General features: G+C 42.8%; 1 protein-coding gene across 1 annotated transcript; it reads left to right on the top strand.

Moving 5' to 3' along the window:
- The first annotated feature begins 9400 nt into the window (after positions 1-9400).
- Positions 9401-11001, top strand: HOXB1 (homeobox B1). The gene is made up of 2 exons (XM_073681127.1): positions 9401-10148; positions 10688-11001. Exons 1-2 carry the CDS (start codon positions 9548-9550, stop codon positions 10999-11001), a joined length of 915 nt encoding a protein of 304 aa, XP_073537228.1. The 5' UTR covers positions 9401-9547.
- The last annotated feature ends 78 nt before the right edge of the window (positions 11002-11079 follow it).

Genomic DNA, 11079 nt, shown 5'->3' with positions numbered 1-11079 from the left:
GGTCTTTCGACGGGGCTTGGTTCAGGGCCTGTGCATCAGCCTCCACGGAGTCCATAGAGGAGGGCGCCGCCTCCTGGTGGTAGGTGAGAGCAGGGCGCCGGGGGTTTATAGCGCCACTAGTTGCAGATTCACGGAGCACCCTTATGGCTCTGTCCTTAAATTGGGCAAAGGTCAGATCAGGGTTCTGAAAGAACATGAGGCGCAGTTGGGCCCTGTGGGCGCTAGACAGCAGACCTTCTATGAATTGTTCTGTTAGTAACTTATCCGTTTCCTGCACACTGCCAGGGTCAGATTGTTGGATAGCCCTTAGGGCTTCCTGCAAATTTAGGGCATAGTCTCTGATGCTGTCCTGTGCCCGCTGCTTACATCCATAGAACCTCATTTTAATTTCAGTGGAGGTACGTGTGTCAAAGGTACCCCGCAGCCGGGCCAGAATACCCTTCACAGTCCTTTTCTCCTCAGTGGGCCATGATTTTACCTCCCTTTGGGCTGCGCCAGTTAACTGCCCTGTTAGTATGCTGACCTTCTGTTCCTCTGTCAGGGGGTAGACTTGGAACAAACTGTACAGCCTTTCCTTAAAGTCAGTTAGGGCATGGGGCTCCCCTGAGTACTTGGGCAGCCAGGCCGCTCCAGGGATGTAGGGCAGGGAAAAGGGCATCACCGCTGCTGCAGCTGCGTTGGTGGTAGTGGGCGCCTCTGTGTCCGACATCTTCCTCCCCCCTAGTTAAGCGTGGCCTACCTTCCGACGATCCTCTTCTGTAGGCCACGGCTCCGCTGCTGCTGCTATGGACGAGGACCTGGCGTTGCGTCCTGATGACGTCAGCGTCGCTCTCTCTCCCTTCCAGGACCTTGCGCAGCGTCGGTGCGTGGGGCGGAGCTTCGGATCTCGCGCGGTTTTGACGTCCACGCCCCTCTTCTTCCCGCGCGGCGTCCTGAAGATGGCGTCCGATGGCGGGAAGCAGCTGCGGATGGCGGGAAGACGGCAGAAGACGGCGGGAAACGGTCCAAGATGGCGTCTGATGGCGGGAATCGGCTCCGGATGGCGGAAAACGACTCCGGACGGCGGGAAACTTCGCCACAGGTAAGTTACAAAAGTCTTTTTCAGGCACGCAGTACCCGGTGGTTGCGGGCACGAAATCCTGCCGACTACTCCAAAGCTGACTCGCCCCCTGGGCCGTGGGGCACTCGGATCCGGGCAGTAGGGGAACGATGGGAGTAGTAGTGGCAACCCGGTTCCGTGGCTCAGGGTGGTCAGGCCAGTGGTAGTCCGTTATGTGCTGATGTTTATGTCCGACTACGCCACCCGTGGATTTGCGGTTATTAGGAACCGCCGCTGCATGCAGACCGCTGGGGCTGATGAGGTGTGCAGCTAGGGTAGTGTGACTCCCCACGGGAAGAGTGCGGCCCCAGGGCAGTATAATGGATGGTGGGAGTGATGGTGGTGAGAGTCCCAGTACCGGTAGTGCTGGAGGCGCGAAGGAGCACACAGACAATAGGTTGCAGTCCAGGGTCTTTACTGAAACAGGTAAACTGACCCATAAACAGTCCCAGCTAGGAGGGGACCTGGATGTCTGAGAGCAACGGGGAAATTGGCCCTGGTCAGGGTGAGGGTGTAGGCCTACTGTGCTTTCTGCGCTCCTTCTGGCTATCTCCTCGTTATAGGGTAACAGCCCATGTTTCCAAGCTTTCCGTGTATTTTCGCCTGTATGGCCTGCGACGTGGGTTCCTTTCTGCTCCCAGCCTTGTACGGCTTTACTGGTCCCTTCGGTTGTGGCAGGGCCTCCAGGCTTCTTAGGCCAAGGAATATACAGTCCCTTGCGGACTGGTTCTCTGCTGGAGGATGTAGAATCCTCCCAGCCTCAGACACCAAAGTCTGGTAAAGTCAGTCTCTCATCTGCCAAGACAGGCTCTCTTCGCCTCTTGTCTCTGGCTTGTGGCTCTCCTCCTGCCACACTTCCTCTTAGGTGCAGTGCAACTGTCTGTCCCTGCTCTGCTCTGGGACAAGTCTCAATGCTGAGACAGGCCATCAAGTTCTCCCTAACCCTGCCCCCAGCACCAGCTTTTATAGGGGCAGCCTGCTCCCCCTACTGGCCTGAGACAGGAGGCATTGCATGCTAATGTTCCCCTGACCAGAGAACCTCCCCCCTGCTCTCAGACACAGCTTTAATTACACTTGTGGCATCCAGGCCAGGGTGACACAAACACATATGTCAAACTCTGGCCCGCGGGCCAACTCTAGCCTGTAGGGTGAGTATATTTGCCCAGCGACACCAGGTGAGTCACCCGAGTATATCTGGCCCACGACACAAAGCGGGTCACCTGCTTGGCATCACACTTTCAACTATATCTGCATTCTAGATGCTTATACAGTTGAAAGCAATAATAGAGGAAGGAGCGTCAACTGACGCTCTCTCTCCCATCATTCCCCCTCTGCGTCTGATGTCTCAGCACAGTGGGTGTGATGACCTCATGACAATGTGCCCGCTGTACCGAGATGTGCAGAGGATCTGAAGACACCATGAAGAGACTGGAGCAGCTGGGGAACGGGCAGAGGTGAGTAGTTATATTTTTTTATGTGGGGCCATCATACTGTATGGAGCACTATGTGGGGTCATTATACTGTATGGAGCACTATATGGGGCCATTATACTGTATGGAACACTATGTGGGGTCATTATACTGTATGGAGCACTATGTGGGGCCATTATACTGTACGGAGCACTATGTGGGACCATTATACTGTATGGAGCACTATGTGGGGACATCATACTGTATGGAGCACTATGTGGGGCCCATTATACTGTATGGAGGGCTGTGTGGGGATTACAGTTGGAGAATCATACTGTGATAGGTTCACCATTCTTTGTTGGGGGGATTGAGGGAGGTATAGTAGGGTCATCATACTGTGCGTGTGGAGGGTACTGTGGTGGGGTCATTCCATTTCAAGTGATCCAAATCTGAATACTTTTTTTTTATACCTGATATCTTAGGATATTTATTTTCTTAGGTGTTTTTTGAAGAGCTACTTTAGTGAATTAAAAAAAAAAGTTTTGAATTTTTATCTTCATTAGTTAGTTTTTTTTATAGATTTCTAAAGTTTTGAAAGAACCTGAACTTTGGTCTTGTATGACTTTACATTTGTTATCATATCTCTGACTAGAATTAAGATAAAGAGATGGGAGATGTATAATTTTGTTCAGAATTGTACAGTCTTTAATTTGATATGTCACAAGACTGTTTGTTGATATTTTGATTTCAAGGAGTCAAATTCTAAATTTTGATGGGCGATTGCCGAAAAACTATATGTTATAAATTAAAAAAAAAAATGCATATGTGTTACTTTTGTTCTTGGTTACATTTGTTCAGGGATTCAAGTTGGGATCTCCGTAGGATCATATTTTGAAGCGTGATTTTCTATATACAGTCTCATGCTAATCATATATGTTTAATGCTAAATTAAAAGAATCAATATTTGCAACACCTTTTTAAATATACATGTAACAATTTTTTTTTCTTATTACGTCACTAAACATGTCATTTTTCAAGTTTTATAAAAAAACTATAGTTTTTTTTTTAAATGATTTTCAAAATTTTGCGTTTGAGTCCGCATGGGTAAAATATTAACAAAGATACTCTTGTGACATATCGGGTGAAAGCCTGTACAGTTCTGAGTATAATGCTGTTTTTTTTTTCATTTCTCTATCTTATTTCTGGCCTGAGTTATGAGGAGAAACGTAAAGGCATGCAACACATTTTTTCTATACTTTGAAAATTAATAAAAATAAAAATAATAATAATATATATATATAATATATAATTTTTTTTCTTCACATTTTACATTCTCTAACACAGTACTACCAGAGAACAAAATCTCAAAAGAATTAAAAATATAGAGGAAAAATTAATTGGTTCACTTGACATGGAATGACCCAGAGGAATTCACTCTGGGGTATCATACTGTGCTTGGGGTCACTTTTTTGCATCATACTTTATTATTTGTTTTATTCAAGGTTTTTTAACCTTTGCTATTACATATTTAATTTAGGCCACTGGGTCATATGCTTTTTACTGCTCTTACATAACATATTATATTATTCCAATATAATTCCAAAAGTTAATGGTTTTATTTTATAAGGAAAATCTTCCTCAGTTGTAGACCTTTTTCTTTAAAAAAATATCAAGGTTGGCCTGCGACTTTGCCAAGCTTTTAATTTTGGCCCACTATGTATTTGAGTTTGATATCCTTGGTTTAGAAGGTAGAGGGTATAGTATGAGTTGATATATCATAGCAGATGCAGATAGACAGTGCTATAGGCAAATGTCCATATACAAATATGCTGGAATGTATATCTTAGATGGTATGCAAATTGCCTCTTCAGAGAAAAAGAGGACTTGAACTCTATAGCGCCACCTATTGGAAGCAGCAATCCTACAAGTCACAATCAACCCTTTAACGAGTCGTGCAATATGACTTCAGATAATAGCCAAATCAGAATCTCACTTTGCAGACACGGTTTTTCGGGCTGTTGGCCCTCGTCAGTGCAGTATTATTATTATTTATTATTATAGCGCCATTTATTCCATGGCGCTTTACATGTGAAAAAGGGGTATAATACAAGAACAATTACAATAATCTTGAACACAATGTGACAGCGACTGGTACAGGAGGAGCGAGGACCCTGCCCGCGAGGGCTCACAATCTACGAGGGATGGGCGAGGATACAGTAGGTGAGGGTAGAGCTGGTCGTGCAACGGTATGGTGGAGCGGTGGTTACTGCAGGTTGTAGGCTTGTCGGAAGAGGTGGGTCTTCAGGTTCCTTTTGAAGGTTTCCACGGTAGGCGAGAGTCTGATACGTTGGGGTAGAGAGTTCCAGAGTAGGACGGAAGCACGGGAGAAATCTTGTATACGGTTGTGGGAGGAGGAGATAAGAGGGGAGTAGAGCAGGAGATCTTGTGAGGATCGGAGGTTGCGTGCAAGTATGTAACGGGAGACTAGGTCGGAGATATATGGAGGAGACAGGTTGTGAATGGCTTTGTATGTCATGGTTAGGGTTTTGAACTGGAGTCTCTGAGCAATGGGGAGCCAGTGAAGAGATTGACAGAGAGGAGAGGCCGGGGAATAGCGGGGGGACAGGTTGATTAGTCGAGCAGCAGAGTTTAGGATAGATTGGAGGGGTGCGAGAGTGTTAGAGGGGAGGCCACAGAGCAGGAGGTTGCAGTAGTCAAGGCGGGAGATGATGAGGGCGTGCACTAGTGTTTTTGCAGATTCATGGTTTACGAATGTGCGGATCCGGGAGATATTTTTGAGTTGGAGTCGGCAGGAAGTGGAAAGGGCTTGGATATGTGGTTTGAAGGAGAGTTCCGAGTCCAGGGTTACCCCAAGGCAGCGAGCTTGAGGGACTGGGGAGAGTGGGCAGCCATTGACGTTGATAGATAGGTCAGTTGGGAGGGTTGAATGAGATGGCGGAAAGATGATGAATTCTGTTTTGTCCATGTTAAGTTTTAGAAATCTGGCAGAGAATAAGGCTGAAATAGCAGACAGACATTGTGGGATTTTGGTTAATAAGGAGGTGATATCGGGTCCAGAGAGGTCCAGTATCTTAGATGGTAAAATTAAACATAAATAGTGGTGATACAATCAGATAATAAAGGCAATATACATGATAACAATAAGTAAAATAAACCTGAGAGACCCGGGAACGTGAGCCATTTACTGAATTTTTGTCCTGGTGAGGGTGGCGAAATCTAGAAAGATATACTTGAAAGAAATTGCAGCATATACTAGTTTCATCTGTATGTCGGGTCAAACTCACCCATTCAAGTCTACGGGTGTGCAGGAAAAAAAGGAATCCTATATGGAACATCAGTATAGCATCTGTTTTTTACTGATACATAGCAGTTCTTAATAGAGGAAACTGTAAGTCATCTTGTAAATTGTTAATAACTACTGCTGTAAAAAAACGGATTGCATACAGATGACAAGTGAAAAAAAAATAAAAAATTGTCCCAGTTTTCTGTATGAAGCTCTGATGATTTTTTAGATGCTAACAGGAAGCTGTTGATGATTGAACATTACAGATAAAGTGTGACTTCATCCCAGTACAAGCTTACTGGCTCACATTACCCTTGCTATTCCTACCCTTACTCTTCTCACACTGTGCAGGGAGAAGGAGATGAACTGATTGTTTGAACAAGTATAGAGGCAGCTGTGCTTTCAGGGCTTTATTTGTAAAGCCAAACTGAGGGGCCAATGAGGCTGAAAACCACAGTTACCATTTGCCATTGCAGTTTCCTGATTGTCTGAAGTAATCACTTGATTTTGCAGGGAAACACAAAACCATGTGTCCAATAAAAATGGTCACACATATTCTCTTGCATCATAGACTTACAGATTACCATAGGTAATATTACTGGCCAGACAATGGTCACTTGGAAAAAAAGGTATATTATGTAAATTTGTTTTTAAAACAGATGAAAAAGATTGGAGATAGTTACCTTGTAAGTTAAAGGGTACTCCAGGAAGAGAAAAAAAATGCTCTCCTCAACATTAAAATTGCAACACCAAGAAGAAAAAGTCATGGACTTATGGAAATCACAGGATGGATAGTCATGTTAATAATATGCAAATGAAGAGAAAATATACCCAAAATTTTCAAAACATCTCAATTTATTCAGTATCAAGTATGAGCGGCATGTACAAAAATACACTCACACGCCTTGGCTGCTACCAATGAGGTTATTAATGGCTGTCTGAGGAATGTTCTGTCACGTTGCATGCACTTAAGCAAACAAATCATCAAGATCCCCTGCTGACAGCTCCTTTTGGAATTTTTGACCAATGACATCCCAATGACATGGGAGACAAGTATGGAGACGCTGCAAGGCATGGTAGAATATGTAGGCCGCGCAGGCAGCTGACAGTAGGATGAGCAATATGCAACCTGGCGTTGTTGTGTTGAAAGATGGCTTCTAGGACATTTTGGAGACTTTTCCAAAAGAAAAAGATCTATATCTCTAGTTAGCTATTTAAGAGTTCCTTAGTTAATTTTAAAATCTGATTAAAGTGGTTCAGCCCAACTTTAACACTTAAGCTCAATGGGTCCAGAGGGTTGTAATGGAAAAAAAAAAGTTTCTTACCTCTCACATGGGTCTTCTTATTTCATCTGAGTAGGTAAATGATCAGGGTTAGATTTCAACATGCCTGAACCCAGATTAAATCTACATTTTTTTTTTTACATTTTATACAGATTTCATCCGCAATGTTTAACAAATTTATCATACATACATAGAAATTATACTGATTAGGCCATGTTCAATACTTGGTCAGTATTTTACATCAGTATTTGTAAGCCAAAACCAGGAGTGGAACAATCAGAGGAAAAGTATAATAGAAACACATCACCACCTCTGTATTTTTCACCCACTTCTGGTTTTGGTTTACAAATACTGATGTAAAATACTGACCAAATACTGAACATGTGAACGTGGCCTAGTTAGCAGTATTAGTAAATGTATATATCTCATCTAACACTCACCACAAAAATTAGGTTGGATCACACGACTGTATGTTCTCCATCTGAGAAAATCAGTCTGATTATGCTAATCACACTCTGATCAGAATTTGATCAGAATGTAATCCGATTTTTTTCGGATGTGGAGAATTAAAAAAAAAAAAGTTCCTCCATCTTCTCCATTCAGTCTGTCCATCTGAGCCATCTGAGTGCGGTCCAAAGTGTTCCACGGACCTATAAACATGAATGGACTAGTGCCACCCAATTATCGAAGGCAAATTATGCATGCAGTAATTTTTTTCCTTGGACCGCTCGTTCCGAAGAAAAAATCGACATGTGCACTGCCCCATTCAATAACATTGGTCCATCCGGTTGCGATGCAAAACTACAGTTGTCTGCATATGTTTTTTCACAGGATCAAAGAATCCCAAAATGCAACATTTGAATCGTATATGTGCGATCAGATCTGAAGAAACATATAAAGAAAACATGAACAAAACATGTTTATTACAAAAAGGTAAAGCGACTACTTAGTTGCAAATAGAAAAACTTAAAAGGCATCATTAAAACAGATTTTATGATTAAAAGCTAATTTGGGTCATCTGAATGCTCACATTAGAAATACTTCTACCACTATTATAATAATAGCTGTTTATTCTTTTTGTATATATTGAAAGGATTATAATAAGCTTGAAATTATATAAACCCCCATTGTACAACCTCAGAGTGCATATTAATTTGATACATTGGGGGTTGCACAGTGAACTGATCTGCTAGCCTTGGTAACACAGACCATGCAGCACCTCCTCCATATAATGCCTGATTCTGGTGCCTGTATATTGTAGGTGATATAACATTTCTCATAAATGGGAAATAACACACTGCTATTAAACGTGTACTGTGGTCGTTTACCTCGGTTAAAATAATTTGACACCATAAATATAACACATGGAGGGTCCTTGGGGATCTATACCCCACTGCTGAACAAATTGTTCATTAAAAGAGATGTAGGTGAAATAGAAAGCTAGTAAAGACTTTTCTATGAACTCCTGTCCCCAGACTCAGGGAGTTGGTTCAGCTTCTTGACATGTATTACAAATGAGGGTGGGCGTCATATTGTTACGTGCCGTTGTCTCTTATGTTGGAACAAGTAAATAAATGTTGCTTACCTAACCATTTCCTTTTTAGTAAGAGAAATGAGTGGGAGAGACTTATTTCCCAACCCTATCTCCTCAACAAAGACTCTGGAGGAGAGGAGACACTTCACCACCATCAACCCAGTGAGAGGACACCAGGTTAATTCAAGATGAAGGATTATCTACAAATTGTTGGTTTTAGTGCCTAGACTGGTGGGTTTTTGTGTACAAAGGAGACCTTGCTGGATTTATGGATTACAAACCCACCAGTGACTATGTCTCAGCAGCAGGAGCTTTGTGTTTTCATCGTGGACTTCTTGCACCAGGACATTTCACAATGTGAATATATACTAGTGATTTTATTTTTATACATTTATATTACAACTGTAATATAAGATTCACATATTTTTTCTAAGGACACATAATGCAAAGGAAAACAGCTTTTAAACATGCCAGATGGAGCTTAGGGAGAAGGAAAAAAAAAAAAGCTTTCGATTAAAACAATCTTCTCATCCAGTGTGCCACAGCTTTTTTTCTTCTTTTGCTTGAGGTCTTTTAACACTTAAAAAGTCCTGAATAATTCCAAGTTTTCTTTGGAGGCTCTGAAGAAAGATTCTGAAGCTAACGTGTCGTTATCAGATTGATGGGCTGGGTTTGATTGAAGTTTCTTTGTCATGCAAATGTCACAGGGCATGATGGATGGGTTCAGATATCTGACAAGCTTCAGGAGGTCTTCAGCTATTGGTCCCCAGAGAATCACGTGTTCTCTCAGTGAGAGACAGAGGGCTTGAAGCCTGGAAATCCATGGATGGAAGTTTACAGCTTTGACATACTACCTAAAGGTTGTAGGGCAAGGAGGATTCCCCAGAAAACAGGTTGACCCTCCTCCATCCCTGGCAGATGGACAATACCAGAATGGGCTCCTTTTTGGACTATGCAATTTGTAACCGTGGTACTAGTGCCTACTCACCCAGAGGATACCACCATTTAGACCAAGGGACACCTTCCTTTCCTGGATGCACCAGTACGGGTGAAATTTATAACGGAGATGGTCGGTTTGTAGCAGGAGGTACTGGAGCAATTTCAAGCCAGATCCAGCAGCAGAACCATGCCTACCATCATCATCATACCCCAAGCCCCAGTCTTGCATATGCCAGCTCCATACCCAGCTACACATCACAGACATCCTGCAGCCAGGGCTATGGGCACCAAGTCTACGTCAGCCAAGAAACAGAAGGAGTTTATTTTCAACAACAGCCTTATTCTGCCAGCGCAGCTCCCAACACTGGCTCTTTGTCAGAAGGATACTGTGGAGCTGTGCCAGGCCCCGTAACTTACCATCAACACTCATTCGGGCAAGACCACCAAGCCTTGCTACAGAACTATCCTAGCCACTCTCCTCTATTACACAATGATAAAGATATTTCCTGCCAACCTGAACTTGCATCAACTAATCCTACTTTTGACTGGATGAAAGTGAAGCGCAATCCACCAAAGACAAGTGAGTACCACTTATGAGTTATTGCTGACTATAGGCCTCAGGTTCACAGGGTATTTGTAAATGTGGGCGCAGATCATTAGTATCTCATCAGTCTTACGTGAAGGTTCAGATCAGTGCCCACCACGCTTTTACCTAGAATAAATACATCATTGTACACCAGTGAGGTAGAGCCCCATGTGTCTACGTTGATTGTCTTCATATAATACTATAATACATGTTTTATGTGTTCAAACCTTTTGTTTATTTTAACTATGATTAATGGATGGAGTGGGCTGGACAGGAAAAGCAAGCACGTGTTATTACAGTCTGATAGGATGCAATGCTCTTCTGTTCTCATATTGGTAGATGTGCAATTGCCTTCTAAAGTTCCCTTTAATAGAAGTAAGAAATATGCAAAATACTACTTGTCATAGAAAATACTAAATATAACTTTGTATCTGTTTTTGTAATCATATTGATGGTAAATGTGTTTATTAATATTACGACTAATAAGAACAAAAATAAAACCAATAATAATGGCGTTGTTAATTTTTTCACAGCCAAACCCTCCGATTTTGGGTTAAATTCCCAGCAGAATAGCATGAGAACTAACTTCACCACCAAGCAGCTAACAGAACTGGAGAAGGAGTTCCACTTTAACAAGTACCTGACTCGGGCCAGGCGAGTAGAGATTGCTGCCACATTAGAACTGAACGAAACTCAGGTGAAAATCTGGTTTCAGAACCGGAGGATGAAACAGAAGAAACGAGAGAAGGAAGGAGTCACCTCCTGTATCAATAAGGAGTCATTAAAAGAGAGCAGCGAGACCTCAGAACTCTCCACCTCACCAGACACCTCACCCAACTCTTCATAGACAAGTGATGTACATTTTCTACAGGGAAACTAATTTTAAACATGTTAAAGATATAGTTTATTTTCTTCGATAAATGCC

This window comes from Phyllobates terribilis, unplaced genomic scaffold (genome assembly GCF_046119375.1).
Source record: "Phyllobates terribilis strain yellow unplaced genomic scaffold, ASM4611937v1 Scaffold_5__5_contigs__length_657084704, whole genome shotgun sequence".
NCBI classification, from domain to species: Eukaryota; Metazoa; Chordata; class Amphibia; order Anura; family Dendrobatidae; genus Phyllobates; species Phyllobates terribilis.
The sequence above is the reverse complement of the archived record's forward strand: the minus strand, read 5'-3'. Positions and strand labels throughout refer to the sequence as shown.